The 19498-nt window shown below is 36.4% G+C and overlaps 1 protein-coding gene across 10 annotated transcripts in view; it reads right to left on the bottom strand.

Annotated features, from left to right (window-relative positions):
• The window catches only part of SCMH1 (Scm polycomb group protein homolog 1), a 234828-nt gene that overhangs the window by 101224 nt on the left and 114106 nt on the right, over positions 1 to 19498 (bottom strand). For 8 of the 10 annotated variants that reach the window (XM_037827535.1, XM_037827541.1, XM_037827539.1 and 5 more), the window contains 2 exons: positions 15836 to 16070; positions 1291 to 1379 (listed from right to left, as the gene is read on the bottom strand). In XM_037827535.1, the coding sequence (XP_037683463.1) occupies positions 1291 to 1379; positions 15836 to 16070 (324 nt within the window). Of the gene's footprint in view, positions 1 to 1290; positions 1380 to 15831; positions 16071 to 19498 lie in introns of those variants that run through there. The other 2 variants (XM_037827544.1, XM_037827542.1) reach the window with 2 other exon arrangements.

Genomic DNA, 19498 nt, shown 5'->3' with positions numbered 1-19498 from the left:
TATTTCTACTATCTGAAAGTCCTTGGTTTATAATCTTACTGTTTGTTGCACGTATAGACTCTCTCTTTAGTTGGATTGTTTTGAGAGTTTTTGAAGGTTTTGTAATTCTGGACTGAGGGCTCATCTTCAGTGGTACTTCACCTTTGGGGCTCCTGTGATACCTTAGTTAAGAGCATGTTCCTCTGGAGAGGTTTTGGGTTTGTTTCTGCCAGGTATGCAGAATTATTCCCACACAACTTGGGAGTTTCTAGATGACACAAAGACTCTACTGAATCCTGGACTTAAAGGGGGAAGACTGTTTTAATCAGAGGAGATTCCCATCCCCATCCCAACCCAGAGCCAAGCAGAGACTCTTTGTCATCAATGTAATAATCTTTTCACTAAGGGGTACACTTTTGAGGGATCTAATTTGGCTTTCATATGGCAGTCTCTGGTTTCTATCCCTGCCTTGCATAAATATTTGTTGGTTTTGTTTTTACTTTTCCTCAGTATTTTGAGGTTTCTTGTAATGAAAAGGTTTCTAGTTATCTAGGACGGTGGGAACCAGAGCAGCCCTCTTAGGGTTTAGACTTAACCAGCAGCAAAGGCAGACCTAATTCCATCCCCGTTACAGCAACTCTTGCCCCATTAAAGAATTCAGAGGATAGCAGACTGATTGCCTCACCCCTTGAAAAACAATCAAGAATGAATACAGGGTTTGGATCCCTGATCCATCATTTATTATGCAATCTTGGACAAGTTCTTTATTCAAAATCATTTAGTTGATTTTGTGGTTATTAAATGAAATAGTATAAATAAAGTGCCAAGCATACTGTAGGTACTCAAATTAGTCTCCTTCCTTTCTCTCTAGAACATGGACTACACAGAACTCCAGAATATATAAGAAGAATAGCTCTTTTACATTTACAATACATTTTATATGTTTTACTAATGAACACATTTTAACTTCTTAACAACCCTGTGAGGTAGACAGAACCTCACATTATAGATGAGGTCAAAAGACACTTAAGAGTTTGCCCCAAGTGGGCATAGCTTATTATTGGCAGAGCTGGAACTAAAAAGCAGGAATCTTAACTTGAGAATCGAATATTATTCCTCTGGGGATTGCTGGTGCTTCACAAAGTGCAAAAAAAAAAAAAAAAAAAAAAAAATCCTTTTGCCAAACTAGTTTCTGAGAAGGCATCCTCAAGCCATAAATACAACGTAGACATCAGAGGCTTGGTACTTGAGAGAATTTAAGTATTTGACCTTAAGAAGCTTGGAGATTGTGATATTTGAGGGATACCATACCTTGTGGAAAATCCTGATGGGAGCCATCTCTGCTCCATTTAGCGTCTTCAAAAGGAACATGGGCCAAGAGGAGGCATTCAGCCGAAATCCTGCAGCAAACATCATGAACAGCAGATGAAAAACATGTTTCAAAGGGAACGGCTATATCAAGTTCTCCCTCTGGAATCCAGGTACTCTTGCCCATAACATATACTGTGATAGTTACAGAATCAGAGATAGTTAGGAAAGGATTTAAAGTTAAATAGAATAAATGCCTCATTAGACACTTGAAGAAAACAAGGCATAGAGAGGGAATGCAACTTGTCCAAGGCAGTGCTGCAAAGTAGTGGGACAGAGAACCCAAAGTTTCCTGACTTGTAGAAAAATTCCCTTGAAAAACCTCCAAAAGATGTGAGATAGGATTAAGCAATACTTAGAAATGATTTAGATCTAGAAATGATCTAGACAGCACTGTGTGTCTGGATTCTTCTTCTTCTCCTGAAGAAACCAAACATGTCCATGGTTAAAACCAATATACAAGTAAATCTTTGTGGGTTTATCTCAATGTAAACTAACTCACTATTCCCTTCTCCCCACACTGTCTCTAACTCACACACACAAATGCACCCACAGAATATAAAATACTTTCTTGATATTCCTTGTTTACTTAAAAACTAAGGATGTGGAAAGATGAAGATAAGACGGTATCATCTTACCGAAAATCTTCATTTTCCAAAAGACCCAAAAGAAGCTTAGAGAGGTTAACTGTATATGGTCATTCAGCAAGTACGAGCCAATAAGAATGTACTATTTAATCAATAAATTCTAAAAATAAGATCATTATCCTGGTTAGGTCTTCCAACTGGAGCCCCCAAGTGCTTCTATAATTTGGCTTCAACTGTCCATCCTCAGATACCCAAATCTTTGCTTTTCAATAGTCTCTCAACCTAGCCTTTGCATCCCAGAAAAAGGAACTGACAGGTTGCACCAAAATTACAGAGTTGGAAACATCAACGACAGTGTCTGATATTACAGAATACTTTACTGTGTGCTACGCACCATGCCATCACTTTACACTGACTGTCTAATTTAATCCTCAAGGCAAATGTAAGAAGTAGATATTATTATCTTCATTTTACAGATGAGGAAAGAGGTGCAGAGTTAAGCAAATTGCTTAAGATTTCACACAAAGCAAACAGCAAAGACAGGCCAGGCAATCTGACTCCTGAGCCCACACTCTTAACCTCCATGTTAAACTCTTCAATATGCAGGTAAAATGAAAAGGAAGAATCAGTTCTGGGGAGTAAGTATTAATTAATAATAACTCTAATTACATTAAGAGGGAGGTGAGATGAGAGAAGAAAATGGAAGTAAAAAGAACGTTACCTTTCCAGATGTTTTAACCTTTTACTTCTGAAGATGACTACGCTAAGCCAAGGTTTCCAAGTTCACGTTTCTTGGGATACCTCACCCACGTTAACAATGGTGATAGCAATGTGGACACTCCTATCACTTAATCTAAAACTCCATCACTTAATTTTTTGCTTGCCCAGAATTTTTTTTTTTTTGTCTTTTTGGAAAAACCCTTAACTTCGTGTGGGTAATCTGGTGCAATATCAATCACATGGCCCTCCCCACCTGGCCATGAGGTAGAAAATAATTTAAGCATGACATTTAAGAATATCAGCTATCCCTAGACCAAGGGTATGTGTATGTGTGTGTATGTATATATACATATACATATATATCGCAAATTGGGCCAATCCTTTTATGAGATGATATGGATGTTGGAGAGAGTACCTCTTTTTCTGAGATCATGGCTACGAGGATGTCTGTAGATTTGGCACTGACACATGGAGAATACACCTGATAATAAAGCCAAGGTACAGCAAGAGATGGAAAGAAATGATAGTGTTTAAAACTCTATATTCAGACACATCCAACACCACACAAGTACTTGGATTTCTTGGTTATTTGAGTCAATAATCCCTGCCTCTTCCTTTTTCTTCTCTAAACTAGTTTGAGTTGGGTTTTAGCACTCAGCCAAATGACTCTTGACCATTCCTCCTTTGGCCATGGTTTAAAAAAAAAATTCCTCCAGAAATTTAGGCTTGGTCTGTGTAGGGGAAAACAACTCTCCTTAGGTTAGGGAAGGGCTGAAGCAAGTCAAACTTAAAGATTTGCCATGAACTGCTCAGTACACCAATAAATAAGTCAAAGTAAGACACAACTGTTTCAGAGAACAATGAGAATATATAAATTCTGCGAGAGTTTTACTGAATGAGAGGGAAAAAAAATCTCCACTTATTGAATGGGTACCAGGGATTGATGGATGCTTCATCATGTCATTTAATCCTCACACAAAAAAAGCCATGTGTGGTACAGTTTATTAATGATCTTGCAAGTGAGGCAACTGGAAATCAAGGTTAACAGCTAAGGTAAAGCAACTTACCAGTGGCCACACATCTAGTTTGTGGCTGAACTAACAATACAAAACCAGGTTTCTTTTAATTCCAAACCCTGGCATGCTGCAAATCTCTGTGCTGATCTAAGATTTTTTAAAAATATATATCTGTAAAGAACCATCTCTAAAGAGCTTTCAGGTACTTTTAAGACTGTGGGACCACTGCATATGCTAGGGTCCAGCTGCTTAAACTAATAGTGACCTGATGAAGATCTGGACTTAACTGTGAATCAGAGGTCTACAATCAGAGTTCACGCCCTCTTGTGGCAGGTAACAGAACAGCAGTCACATCAAGAACCATATGTTGTGGGCCCCACTCTCCACCCTGCCATTGTACTATGCAATATAATTCCAAACTTTGTGGAGCTCTTTGACTCTACGGGTGTCAAGATGATTCTGTGACACTCCCAATTCACTCTCTCCTCCCAGAGGAGCTTTACATATAAATGAATGTATAGAAATATGCCATTAACTCACTGTACAACTTTGGGCAACTCACGTCCCTTTCTCTGTTTCTGTATTTGTTAGATGAGGACACTGATCTAAAGCAGTGTTTCCAAACCTCAGTTTTACTGAGGACTGGTGGACTATCTAAATTTCATCCCGAGAGTGGGAGAAATGAGAAGTGGAACTGCAAGAGAGGAAGAAGTGAGTAGCCAGCCAGAGTTGGGAAGGAGTTAAGATTCTTTTTAGTTCTGTCATGATGTTATCACCACTTTCTTTTTACAGCTCCATATACACATTCAAGCATCAGTTAATTCAGATTAATTTAATTGGGGATAGGGTTTATGACAAATCTTGAGATACTTGTAAGTATAGATGTGGATGGTATAGATGGTTCTGGCATCACCTGTTGCTGTGAGCTTTGCTGTAGAGAAGAGAAAGTTCAGTGAATATTTTAAAAAGTACCTTTATAAAATACAAGCCACCAGCACCAGTCACTTCCCTCTAAATTTTGTTTTGTTTTCCCTATAAATTTCTGTAATGGAGTTAAAATTTTGTGAACAGAAAATGAGACATGCATCTTTTCTAACCCCTCTTTCCAATGACAGGTCCTGGAGGTTACTTAGCAAATGAGAAGACTGATCAGTGACAGGAACATACAAAGGATTCCTTTTAAGTCAATGTACCACATATATATGCCAAGGCATGTGACTAATTCTGCAGAGCAGGTAGTTTGTGCTGGGACCCTAACACAGCTGATTAGGGGTCTTCACTACAGGCACGTTTCTGCTCTAGACCAGTGCTTCTCAAACTTGGAACTGGAATCTCCCAAGCAGCATTAAAGAATACATCCGTCCCACCCCCAGAAATTGTAATGTAACTGATCTGAGGTAAGGACTAGGCACTGAAATTTTTAAGAGCTCCTTAGGTGGTTCTAATAGGTAGCCAAGTATGAGAATTACTCTTCCATACAGCCCTGATGAGAAGAAGTAATCACAACCTTGAACAGTAGAATAGGTCAGTAATAACAAGTAGCTGTAAGGAAAAGGTTGGCAGCTTTAAGACAACCTAAACTGAGGAGAATCATTCTACCTTACTACCTTTTATCCCTGGAGGACTATGCAAGGAGTAATCTCCCTTACGTAAGGAGAACACAAAAGAAACCATACAAGGTTTTAATGCTTCCCAAATACAGATCAACTGTGTTAAGAGTCTTGGGGAAGCCATTTTGCTATGCAGAATCCCAAGCCCCAGTACCTAGAGATTCTGATTCAGCAACTCTGGGGAGAGGTCCAGAGGATGCCTGGGAACATGAACACACACACACACAAACACATACACACGTTTCATTTTAAAAACTTTATTTTGAAAAAAATTAAACCTATAGAAAAATAGCAAAAATAGTAAATGAACAACTATGTACCCTTCACCTGGATTCAATATTTTGCCGTATTTGCTTTCCATCTACTGCACTTTTTTCCCTTTACCATGTAAAAATTGCAGACATCATGACACTTAACTCCTAAACACTTCATTACATATCTTTCGTTAGAACAAGGACATTCTCCTACAAAACTGCAATATTATCGTACCCAAGAAATTTAATTAACTAAGATACGATCAATATTAAAATAGTCTCAATTATTCCCAAATGTCCTTTATAGCTGTTTAATTATTTTAAATACAGGATCCAATCAAGAATCACATATTATATTTGCTTGTCATGTTTCTTTAGTCTCCTCTAATCTAGAATGGAACCGTTGCTTTTTTTTTGGTCTTTCATTACATTAACATTTTTGAAGTCTGGGCTAGCTGTTTTGTAGACTATCCCCAAACTTGGGAGTTTTCTGATTGTGTCCTCACGATTACATATTTGGGCTGAACTTTTCTTCCCCCCACAGGATTAATTAGAGCTCTTAATATGGTAATAAACATTGAAAATTCACCAGAGTGAAAGTAAGCAGTATGCAGTATATCCCAAACTTGACTATGGAACCTTGTTTTCTTGAAGTAGCTCTCAGTATCAATGTCCCAGTGAACCCAGTTGGAGCTAGGAAAAGTGACAGCTCCTGGTTGATGCCAGCTAAGTGCAAATACAGCTGCACCTTGGGCCTTGCCCTCTCTCCTCCTTCCCCAGCTTTCAACTCTGTACTTCTTTCCTCTGACCACAGTCTCTCGTCTGTCCACCTACCAATAGTGTCCTCACCCTGATCTCCATGCTCTGGATTCCTCTTCCCTGCCCCCGGCCCATTTGGCTCTTCTGGCTTCCTTGCCTTCTTCAACCCTAGTGTGAGTTGTCTGGTGAGGCTCACATGCTAACCATTTTTGACAAACCTACTAAAAAAGGAGATGTTCAGTGCTTCTTACTCCATTACCGCAAAAGGTTCATAATGTCAGTTGTGCAATCATTGATGTTAAATTTAATCACCGGTTAAGGGGGTGGCTGCCAGATTTCCTCACTATAATTTCCTTTAGTAATTAACAGGTTATCAGTGGGGGAGAAACTTTGAGACTGTGAATATCCTATTTCCCAACACCCTTTTACCCACTGATTTTAACATTCATTGATTACTCTTGCCTGAATCAATTATTAAAATGGCGGTCGCAAAATGGTGATTTTCTAATTCTATCATTCTTTCTACATTTATTAGCTAGCATCCATTACGGTTGTAACATTAACGTTCCATGTTCAAAAGTTATTTGAATTCTTTTTTCAATGTGGTAATAACATCTATTTGATAAGCAGTTCAGTTTGTTTCTGTTTGTCATCAATTTTAGGGTTTCCTTTGTTTGTTTTTCTTCTGGATTAATATTATTTATTAAGTAAAACATTTACACAATTCAATATGTGTCTGTGTATTTACACATATATTTCCCCTTCTCCTTCACAAAAGGTAGTATATTATATATACTTTTTTTCACATTAATGACATATTTATATAAGTTTATAGAGCTCTTCCTCATTCCATTTTATGGTAGCATGGTACTCCATTGTGTAAATGTACTATATAACATTCAACCCATCTCCTGTGGATGGACATTTAGGTTGTTTATATAGTTTTGCCACTATAAACAATGTTGCAATGAATAACTGTGTGCAAACTGCTTTATTTTTGTGGAAGTTTATCTCTATAATCAAATTCCTAGAAGTGAGATTTATGGGTCAAATGATAAATGCATTGTAGTTTTTCTCAGATATTGCCAAATTCTATGTACCACCTCATTAAGATGATACCATTTTGCATAACCACCAGCAATGAATAAAAGTGTTTGTTTCATCCCAGCCTTGCCAACAGAGTGCTCTCCACCTTTTGAATTTTGGTTGATAAGGAAACTGAGGAAGAATATCTCAGTGTGGTTTTAATCTGCATTTGGAAAATTATGAGTGACGTTAAGCATGTTTTCATATGTTTGATGACCATTTATATATCTTCTCTGTAAGCTGTCCATGTCTTAAGTCCATTTTTCTACTGGTTTTGGTCTTTTCAAAAATTTCAATATGTGTTTTTTACAAGTTACGGAGACTAGTTCCTTATCTGTTATATACATTGCAAATATTTTCTCACGAATTGTCATTTATATTTTAACTGTGCCTAGAGTGTTTCTGTCCCCAAAAAGGTTTTGTTTTTAATATTTGTGTAGTCCAACTTATCAGTATTTTCCTTGATTTTATCTGGATTTTGAGTCATATTTAGAAAGGCCTTCCCCACCTCAAGTTTATAAAGGAATTTATCCATGGCTTTTTTTAGTACTTATGTGTACTTGTTTTTTTACAATTTGATCTCTACTACATCTATAGTTTACTTCAGTATACAGTGTAATGGCTATCCATTTTACCCAACATCCTTGCTGGAAATTAATTCTCTGAGCTTTTGTATACCTGGAAAAATATACGTATTTTTTTGGCCTAATACTGATCTGTGCATGTGTGTGAGAAAACTACTGAAGTCTTTATTTCGCTTTCATTTTTGAAACACATTTTTGCTGTGTATATATTCTTGCTTAAAGCTTTTCTTCTAGAACTTTAAAAATGCCACTCCACTCTCTTCTGACTTGCATTATTTCTGACAAGAAGTTGTTGTCATTCTTTGCCCCTTTGTAAACAATGTGCCTGTTTTTCTCTGGTTGCTCATAAGATTTTTCTCTTTATCACTGGTTTTTAGCAACTTGATAATGATGTGCCTCAGTGTAGTTGTTGTTATTTTCATGTTTCTTCTGCTTGGGGTTTAACAAATATCTTTGATGGAGTTTTAATTTCATAACATTTGGAATTTTTCAGTCTTTATTTTGCAAATATTTTCCTCTGTGTACTCTCTCTCTCCTTTGAGACTCCAATCATACGTTAGGTAGTTTGAAGTTATCCCATGGCTCACTATATTCATTAGTTTTTCAGTTAATTTCCTGTTTCATTTGGATGGTTTATATTGCTGTTTTCAAGTTTATTTACCTTTCCTTCTGCAGTGATCCCAGCAGTAATATGCTATCATTTTAATCCAGTTTATTTTTCATTTTGTATTTTTCACCTCTAGAATTTAAACTTTTCAAACTTTGATTTTTCTACTTATGATGTTCATGCTTTCCTCCACCTTCTGGAACATATGGAGTATACCTAGAATAACTGCTTCAATGTCCTTGTCGACTAGTTCTATTGTTTGTGTCATTTCTGGGTCTTTTTCTATTAATTCATTTTTCTCCTGCTTTTTGCATGCCCGGTAGTTTTTGACTGGATGTCAGACAGTGTGAATTTTATGCTGTCGGGTGGCTGAGCTTTTTTTTTTTTCAATCCTTCAATTATTTTTGAACTTTGTTTTGGGATGTAATTAAGCTAGCTGGAATCAGTTTGATCCTTCAGAGATTTTTTTTAGGCTTTGTTAAGGCAGGTCCAGAAGATCCTTTAGTCTAAGGCTAATTTGGCCTCACCAAGGAAGCAATACCCTGTAAAGACTCTAATTTAATGCCAAGTGTATTATAAAGTGTTTCTATTCCAGCCAATGGAAATATGAACCATTATGAGCATTGTGAGAGCTCAGAGGATTGTTTCCCCTACTCCTTTTCAGTGGTTCTTTCCATGTCCTCAGTAGTTTTCTCACACACATGCACAGATCAGTATTAGGCAAAGACCAAACAGGACATTTTTGTAGCTCTCCAGCAATCTTCCTGTGGCATTCTTCTCTCTGGCATTCTAACCCTATTCAAGCCTCTTCGGCCTCCCCAAATTCTGAACTCTGTCTTCTCAACTCAGTAAGACCACTCAGCTGAGATCCTCCTTCCCTGTACTGTAGTCTGGAGATGTGCTCCAGGCAGTGAGCTGGAGAAACTTGTCAGGCTCACTTAATTTGTTTCTTTTCTGTCAGGGATCACTATCTTGCACTGCCTTTCGAACAATGTCTGAAAACTGTTATACCATATATATCTGTCTGGTTTTCTCATTGTTATATATATTTTGTCTGGTTTTCTAGTTGTTTAAACCAGGAAAGTAAATCTGGTCCTGATATTCTATGACGGCCAGAAGTTGAAGTCCTACTCTTGCAATTTAATTTAATTTTAATTGGGATTGAGTAAAAGTTGGAGAAAATTGACATCTTTGTGACACACAGTTGTCTCACAAAATAGAAATGTCTTTCCATTTTCAACTGTTTCTTTTGAAGGAATTTTTATTAGGGCATAATTTACATGCAATAATAGTCTTCCTTTTTATTGTACAATTCCGCAAGTTTTGACAAATACAAATAATTGTGTAATAACCATCACAAGAAAGATACAGTACAGTTCCATTACCTTAAAAAATCCCCTCATCCCCCTTTGTAGGCAACTCTTCCCCTAAACCAGCCTCTAGCAAGCACTAATCTGTCTTCTGTCCCTACAGTTCTCCCTTTTGCAAAATGTCATATACATGAAATTATACAGTATATATAGCCTTTTAAGTCTGGCATCATTCACTTCACATACGGCATTTGAGAGTCCCCCAAGCCATTCCATATATCAGAAGTTAGTTCCATTTTACAGCTAGTAGAATCTCAATGGATGGGTGTGCTACAGTTTGTTTATTCATTTTTTAGCTGAGGGATGTTTGAGTTGTTAACAATTTTTGTTGATTGTAATTACTTTCTGTGTTTAAATTACTGTGTGGTTTCTCTCTCTTCATTGGACCCAGAATGATATACGTACAACTCGACCCTTGTCCCTATGTTTGTTTTTGCCTTAGATTGATCAACTCTTGGTTGGATGAAGCTCTTTTTCCCACTGATTCCTCAGGAAGGGTTTGGGATTATAATAGTCCCTGAGTTCTTGCATGCTGAAAACTGTTTCAGTGTAATCTCAATACTTGAAGAAGAGCTTGACTAGATATAAAATCTCTGCTCACATTTTCTTTCCTAGATTTCCTGAATATATTTCTCCACTTTGTCTTGCTTTGTATGTTGTTTGCAAACCTAAAATTCTTTCACTTGTAAAATGACTTTGATTTTCGGCATTGAGGCTTAAACGAGTTTTTCTTTGTTGTTAGAGTCTAACAGCTTTACTAGAATATGACCTGGAGCTGACCAACCTGAATCAATTTTCCCAGAAATAAGAAAGGCCCTTTCAATATGTAGGTTAATATCTTTAATTTTGGAAAGTTTGTTTTTTGCATTATTGTTGTAAGTATTAATTCTGTTCCATTATTTTGGTTTTGTTTACCTTCTTCAGGGACGCCAATTATTTTGTATGCAAAAATATATACATACATTCATGAATTGACTATGTTTTATATTTAACAGTTCCTCCGATCCTTTTTTTCCTATTTCTTTGTGTCTCTAATAAAGAGAAGTTGTAGGTTTACAGAAAGAGTTTGCAGAAAATACAGAGTTCCCATATACCTGCCCCCATTTTTAACATTTTGCATTAGTATGGTACCTTTGTTACAATTGTACTATTAACTATAATCCGGAGTTTACATTAGGGTTCACTGTGTTGCAGAGTCCTATGGTTGTTTTTTAAAAATTTTTATTCTAGCAACCTGTATGATCCTTTTTAACCTTTTCCTATACTTATTTTTATTCTCTTGGTAGTTTTTATCTCTCCAATGTCCCTTGTTTTCAGTTGAATCTATCATCCCTTTGGGCATCTTGGAATTAAGTGTTCAATTGAGATGATTTTGTCTTCAGTTTCTTTCTTGAGTTTGGACAATTCTGTTTTCTCTTTTCCTGCCTATTGTGCATTTCTAATCTGACTTTTAAAATTAATGTTTCAAGGTGTTTTTCATATCTGCCAATTCAGATTTAATTCAAGTTGGAGTGTTGTATAACAATTTTCCTTTGCTTAGTCATTAGTTTTGGCAGTAGAATTTTCGGTAGTTGAAATGTTTTCATCTTCATCTTCATTTTTCCTTATATAGAAGCTTTTCATGGATTTTGACTACTATTTCCTTATTGTTTTTAAATGTCTTATATTTTCCTGGAGCAGAACAAACAGGTGGCTCTATTTTGGCAGGGGTTGTGGGCCCTGAGTGTTTCTGTTGGCATAGTGAAATTTTGTTTCTTTACTAGATGGGCCTGTTTGGGATTGGATGGGAAGTTGGCTTATCTTCTGATTTTATTATTTTCTTTTGTTTCTGTATAACCCTAAATTACCACCCCTTGCTTTCTTCTTTCCCTTCAACAATATGCCTCACTCTCCTCCCAAAAGTTGTATCTTCCCGAGACTACTCTCTGGTCCCTCACACTTTGATGCCTCTTCTTTTTTCCCCAGAGGCCAAAGCTCTAATCTATTAGGTCTCAGCTCTGTTCTCAGTATTTCTCCATTCTGAATGGGGCTATTTTTTTCCTGGGGGTGATTTTGACTGTGCTAAGCCCCCTTGCCCTCTCTTTTTCTTTATGTAGTTTCCTCCTGACTCTTTGTTCTGGTATGGGTCTGGTATTGGTTCTGCTGGTTTCAAACCCGTATTATTTCCCCACTAACATGTAATTGAAATTTGTGGTATTCTTGACTCCTAGTTATGTTTAGGTAAGATTTGGTTTCCTTTCTGATCTGTAGCTTTTTGGTGAATTTTTTGAAAGATTTTAATTTAGATGGTCACCATTATCCCTGGGAAATTTTTTTTTTTTTTTAAGCTGCCCAAGATGCTTCTGAACAGTAATTTAGAAAATAAGATGAGGACAATGGAGTGCTATGCAGTTGTAAAAAGGAATTTGTAATGTCTCTATACTGTAAGGGGGAGAGTCACACACATACTTGCTCATAATTTTTAAATGTAAGGATTAACTATAAAATTAAAATAAAGTGGTTACCAATGGCAGAGGGAAGAAATAGGGTGAACATTTCTCAGAATATACCCTGTTTTATAGAATCAACTTTAAGAATGAATATATTTTATGTATTTATAAATCAAAATTACAGCAATCTCTAAAAATTAAGAATAAAATAAAATGAACCCAACATTATATCAAGTTGGTGGCACAGTCACCCAGGGAGAAATTAATCCAAATAACTCTAAAACACTGTTAGCAATCACAATGTTCATGGTGTTGGTATTGTTATTCTGAGACTGTTGTATTAGTTTTGTGGGATAAAGCAAATGAGTAATTTTGCTGTTATCAAGGAGAACTAGGGTTTTGGTATGGCACAAAGGAGCCCAGGCACCTAGAAGAAATGGCTGATTCCATATCTGGGGCAGGAAATGTACAAGATGAGCCTGGAACATTTTGAAATTCCAGAAATCTAAGAAAGCTATCAAATAGCACTAATGTGTCAAAAGAAAGTCAGGAAACAACCGGAAGAGCTCCTACTGGCCAAAGATGGAACAATTCATGTAACAATTAAGGGCAATTAGTACAAAGGAGTAAAACACATTAAGTATCTATGAATCCTTGAGTTTATAATCTAAACAACAACAAAACTCTCCTTGGATATCTTTGGAGGATGCTTGTAAAGTAAAGAAAAGAATCAAGCATTTACATTGCTTCTCCTGTATCGTGGTTTGAATGAATATGTCCCCTAAAACACCATGTTCTTTAATGCAATCTTGTGGGAGCAGATGTATTAGTATTGATTAGGTTAGAATCCTTTGATTGAGTGTTTTCATGGAGATGTGACCCACCCAAATGTAGGTGAAAACTCTGATTAAATTATTTCCATGGAGGTGTGACCCCACCCATCCAGCGTGGGTCTTGATTTAATCACTGGTGTCCTTTAAAAATGCTGGCACAAACCCAGATGCTAGCTAGCTTAGCTCAGAGATGCTTGGAGTTGTGGACCCCTGACACTGCTGCAGCTTAGAAGAGACATTTTGAAGAAGGCTGTTGAAAGTTAATGCTGACATTCTGGAGAATGCCATTTGAAATGCCAGCCATGTGCCTTCCCAACTAACAGAGGTTTTCCGGATGCCAATGGCCTTTCTCCAGTGAAGGTACCCTATTGTTGATGTGTTACCTTGGACACTTTATGGCCTTAAGACTGTAACTTTGTAACCAAATAACCCCCTTTTTAAAAGCCAATCCATTTCTGTTATTTTGCATATTGGCAGCATTAACAAACCAGAACATGTATGAATTACAACTCAGGTTAATCAAATAGTTCATGAATGCTATTTTAAAAAGAAGTATTCTATTTAATTCATGTAAAAGAAATAAGAGAAGTCAAAAATTGCTATTTTTCAATCATAATGAATTAATTGATCTAGATTAGGGGTCAGCAAACTACAGCCATCAGGTTGGCAACCTATTTTTGTAAATAAAGTTTTATTGGATCAAGGCTAAACCCATTTCCTTATGCATTGTCCATGGCTGCTTTCTCACAAGGACAGAGATGAATAGTTGCAACAGAGAATGTATGGCTCAAAAGCCTAAAATATTTACTCTTTAATTCTTTAAGAAAATTCATCAATCTCTGATCTAGGACAATGAACATCAAAAGTCTAGATAGATAGCCAGACTCAAAATGTCTCCTGATCCACCTACGAAATACTGCTCTGAAAAATTGACCTGAACCTGATCAAGCCTCTAGATACAGCTACAAATTTCTAGGAAACAAAAGACAAAGAAACAAGTAAAAGAATACAACAGGGATATAGTCAGTAAAATCTAATTGTGTGAAATTTTTTAAAGACAAAGACCTAGGTTTTTCAACAAATAAATTAAAGAAAAAAATTAAAGGGAGGGAAGACTAATAGATTAAAAGAGACTTAAGGCTCTAGCTTCTACTAAGATTCCTTATTTGTTGCTGTGGCTTTTCTGGCCCTCACTTTCCCCATGAGTTTCTGCATGACTTCTGTTTCTCCTTTTGCTTGAACTACTTCTTCTGAGTCCTCCTACCTGAGGTTTGTTGCCTTGTCTGTGTGTCACTGCCTTTCCAGACAGATCCCTCTGCCGCTCATTCCCTGACTCCAGTGAGGACCTGGGGCAGCAAAGAGGGACCTGCAGGGTAAGCAATTACCTACTCTCTAAGAGCTAGACTGGGATATTGGCTGGTCACTGATGGTGACTGGACAGTGGACAGGATGAATTAAAATAAAAAGAGAGACTTAAGGGATGTAGCAATCAACCACAACATGTGGATCTTACTTAGATCCTGATTCAAAGAAACTAAAAAAAGAGAGAGAGAAAGAAAGAGACAATTGAGAAATTTTAAACATTGATTAGCTATGCATTGACATTAAGGAATTACCATCAGTTTATTTATATGTGATTATGATAGTAGGCTTATGTTTAAAAAATGTCCTCATGTTTGAGAGATATTAAAATATTTAATGTTGAAATAACACTATGTTTGGGCAACTGAGTAGAAGGGCAGAAGGGGAGTGTACAGGTATAGATGAAACAAGACTGACTATGTGCTGATAATTATCAAGGATGAAGGATACACAGAAATATACTGAGCTATTCTCTCTACTTCTGTATATGTCTGAAGTTTTACATTATAAATACTTTTTTTCAAAATGGGGATAAATGTTAAACAATCATCTGGGGGACTCTTTCAAATGATACACACATTTTACCCCTCAATTAATCTAGCACAGCCTCCTGAGGGGAACATAGTCCATTAGCCCATAATCCAATTCCCTCTACCCCACTTTGAGACACTGTAATGATGACTGACAGTAACTGATGGGTTGGGTTGAATCCCTCAGGTATACTGAATCAGAAAAAAAAGCTGAATCTGATCATGAAGAAAAAATCTAGTAGGATCATTGGTTTAAGTTAAATAAGGTCATTTCCTTGTAAAGAATGCATTCAAAGTGAGAAAATTCCAAGGACAAAGTGAGAATTCAGGGAAAAGGACATAAGAGATCTTTTAACAGTCCTTCCTCTCTACTGGGAGATTTTTCTCTCACCCCTTGTCATCATTGTACAATTTGGTGTAAGCTTTATATGTTTTATTAAGGTAGGTTAAATGGCAAGAACTTTCATTCTCTCAGAGTAAATGGAAACTGACAAAGAAGGATGAAGGGGATAGTTTTTTATTAGAAAAAGGAAAAGTTTGAGAGAAAACTGGATATCATAAACTAATGTTGAAATGGAGATATCCAAATTTTGCAGCTTATTTTATTGAGAGGTCCAGATGGGCCTCTTCTTTTGGACCAGATGGAAAAGAAAGGATAATCAAGGGATCCTAGGCTTTCCCATAATGGATATGTAATTTTTGGAAGCTAACTAGCTAGGAGAGCCGGGTCTAGTTACTCACCCAGAGGGGGCTGAAGCATACCCCCGTTCTTCTCACAGTTACCAACAGGCTGGATTTCAGCTGAGTCAACCAGCCGCCAGAAGTCATTCTTGTTGTCGCTGCCATCAAGGCGCAGGCGGAGGCGGGCGCCTGTCAGTCCGACTACTGTGGCAATACAGGTTGATGTGGTGTTCCTGGGGTCCTGTGCCTCCAATTTCATGCTGATCTTGAACTCGTTGCTTGGAGGTGTATAGGACTGAGGAGAACAAGCCATGGCGATTAGGCAGATTGAGAGTAAATCACATTCTCAGTAAGGATGTTGGGAGATAGAACCTGAAAATTTATGCTTTAGACTCAAATTGGTTACAGCTGGTCCAGGGACATCTACTCTGAATTATCCCCCAATATTATACTTAGGAAGGATTCCATGCAAAAGAAGCACTGGAAGGTAAGATGAAGGAAAAAGAAAAAACTTTTCCTGAAGCGTCAAATACTGACTCACACAATTATGAAAAGGACAAGAGTGTCTCAAATGGCCCAGTTACTTAAATGCTTTCTCATCCTATCTTTTCTCCAAGCCCTACCCCTCCAGGTACTAGTAATGTTTTCTTTCTAAGACCACGACATCCTATTAAATTACCATGTCCTTAGTGTTTCTTCATGGAGCATTTCAGTATATCAGTCTGTATATCCACCACATGGACTATTAGGGGTTGATTTTTTTTTTATTATTTTGATCCTAATTTACATTTAATTCACATTTTTTAAAACAACTTTGAGTTATAGTCAAAATAAAATAAACTGTTCACTTTGGTAAGTCTTGACATATCTAGATACCAGTGAAACTATGTACACCAATCCACTTTCTGTCATTGTAGATTGGTTTGCATTTTATAGTCTTAGAATCATGTGATATTTATTCTTTTTTGCGTAGCTTCTTTCACTTAGCACAATTATTCTGAGATTCACCCAGGTTGGTGAGTATATCAATAATTCTTTTTTTTTTTAACTGCTGAGTAGTATACCATGTTGACAGACGTTTGGTTTGTTTCCAGTTTTTTGGCTATTAAAAATAAAACCACTCTGAACATTCATGTACAAGTATTATAGTTGGAAATATGCTTTTTCTCTTGGATAAATAGCTAGAAGTGAAATGGCTGCATCACATGGTAGGTGTATATTTAACTCGCCATAAATCTTACCCTTTTAAAGTTTATGACTCAGTGGTTTTAATATATTTAAGAGCTTTGCAAATATCTTCCCTATCTCTCCCAAAGACAACCCATACCCATCAACAGTTACTTCCCATTCCCCATTCATCCCAGTCCCTGGAAAGCACTAACCTATTCTCTCTTACTATGGATTTGCCTATTATGAGGCCAATACATGAGTGGCTTCTTTTACTTAGCATAATGTCTGCAAGGTTCATCCATGCTGTTTCATGGATCAGCATTTCATTACATTTCCTTGCAGAATATTACTTGAGATATATATATATATATATATATGCACATATATGCTACATTTTGTTTATCCATTCATCAGTTGACAGACACTTAGGTTGTTTCCACTGTTTGGCTATTATAAATAATGCTACCATGAACATCCATGTGTATGTCTTTGTGTGGACATATGTTTTCAATTCTCTTGGGTATATATCTAAGATCAGGATTGCTAGATCATATGGTAACTCTGTGTTTAACATTTGGAGTAACTTCCAAAATGTTTTCCAAAGTGGCATTTTACAGCCAGCAATCTATGAGGGTTACATTTTCTCTATATTCTCACCCAAACTTGTTACTGCTTGTCTTAAATTTTATCCATCTAGCAGATGTGAAGAGGTATCTGATTATGGTTTTGATTTGCATTTCCCTAATGACTAATAATGTTGAATACTTCATGTGCTTATTAGCCATTTGTGTATCATTGGAGAAATATTTATTCAAATCCTTTATCCATTTTTAAATTGCATTGCCTTTTTACTGTGGAGGGATAAAGTTCTTCATATATTCTAGAAACAAGTCCCTTATCATATATATGACCCGCAAATATTTTCCCCCTATTGGTGGGTTGTCTTCACTTTCTTGATGGTGTCCTTTGAAACTCAAAAGCTTTAAATTTTGATGAAGTCCAATTTATCTATTCTTTTGTTGTTTGTGCTTTTGGTGTCATATCTAGGAAACCATTGCTAAATCCAAGGCCACAATGATTTACTCTTGTTTTCTTCTAAGAGTTTTATAGTCTTAGCTCTTGGTTTTGGTTCACTCTTGGGTCTATAATATAATTGGAGTTAATTTTTGTATGTAGTGTAAGGTAGGGTCCAGTTTCATTCTTTTGCATGTGGATATCCGGTTGTCCAAGCGCCATTTGTTGAAGATCCCACTGAATTATCTTGGTACTTTTGTTGAAAATCAATTGACCACAGATGTATGGGTTTATTTCTATTCCATTGATCTACATGTCTTTGTTTACGCTGCTACCACAATGTTCTGAGTACTGTAACTTTGTAGTAAGTTTTGAAATTTGGATATATGAGCCCTCTACCTTTTTCTTTTCCAGGATTATTTCCAGGATATAGCTAAAATAATCCTGGAAAAGAGATCCCTTGCAGTTCTATGTGAATTTTAGGATGAACTTGGCAATTTGTATAAGAAAAAAGGTCAGCTTTGATTTTGATAGGGATTATATTGAACCTACAGGTGAATTTGGAGAGTATTTCTGTCAGATACATGATTTGCAAAAATTTTTTCCAGTCCGTGGCTTAAATTTTCATTCTTTTACCAGTATCATTTGAAGAACAGAAGTTCTTAATGGTGATAAAGTAGTGATACCTCATTGTGGTTTTAATTTCTATTTCCCTAACAAATAATAAACATGTCTTCATGTGCTTATTTGTCATCCATACATATTCTTGGGGGAAGTGCTCATTCTAATCTTTCAATCCGGATTCCTTTTTTTTTTTTATTTTATTGGCCTAATTGCACTAGTAGTATAATGCTACATATAAGTGATGAGAGCATACATATTTGCCTTGTTCCCAATCACTGGGAAAAAGCATTTAGTCTTTCACCATTAAGTAAGATGCTATCTATCTATCTATATATATATATACATATATTTTTTTTTTTTTTTTTTTTTTTTTGCAGATGCCCTTTATTAGATTTCGGCAGTTCCCATCTATTTCTAGTTAACTGAGAATTTTTATCAGGAATGGATACTGGATTTTGTCAAATGCTTTATTTGCACCAATTGAGATAATTAAATGGCTTTTCTTCTTTAGTGAGCTCCTTTGAATTACATTGATTTTTAAATGTTCAACCAACCTTGGATTCCTGAAATTAATCTCACCTGGTCAAGATTAATTATTATTTTTATATATTGTTGAATTTGATTTCCTAAAATTTTGTTCAGAATTTTTACATGTATTTTCATGAGGGATATTGCTTTGTAGTTTTCTTTTCTTTCAATGTGTTTGCCTGGTTTTCATATCAGGGTAATGCCTGCCTCACAGAAAGAGTTGGGAGGTATTCCTGCCTCTTAAATTTCCTGCAAGAGTATGTATAGAGTTTGTATTATTTTTCCTTGAAATCTTTGGAATAATTTACCTGTAAAACCATCCAGGCCTGGAATTTCTTATAGAAAAGCTTTTAACTATGTGATAGAAATAGCACTGTTCAGATTTTC

The sequence above is a fragment of the Choloepus didactylus genome, chromosome 2 (genome assembly GCF_015220235.1).
Source record: "Choloepus didactylus isolate mChoDid1 chromosome 2, mChoDid1.pri, whole genome shotgun sequence".
Classification (NCBI taxonomy): Eukaryota; Metazoa; Chordata; class Mammalia; order Pilosa; family Megalonychidae; genus Choloepus; species Choloepus didactylus.
The sequence above is the reverse complement of the archived record's forward strand: the minus strand, read 5'-3'. Positions and strand labels throughout refer to the sequence as shown.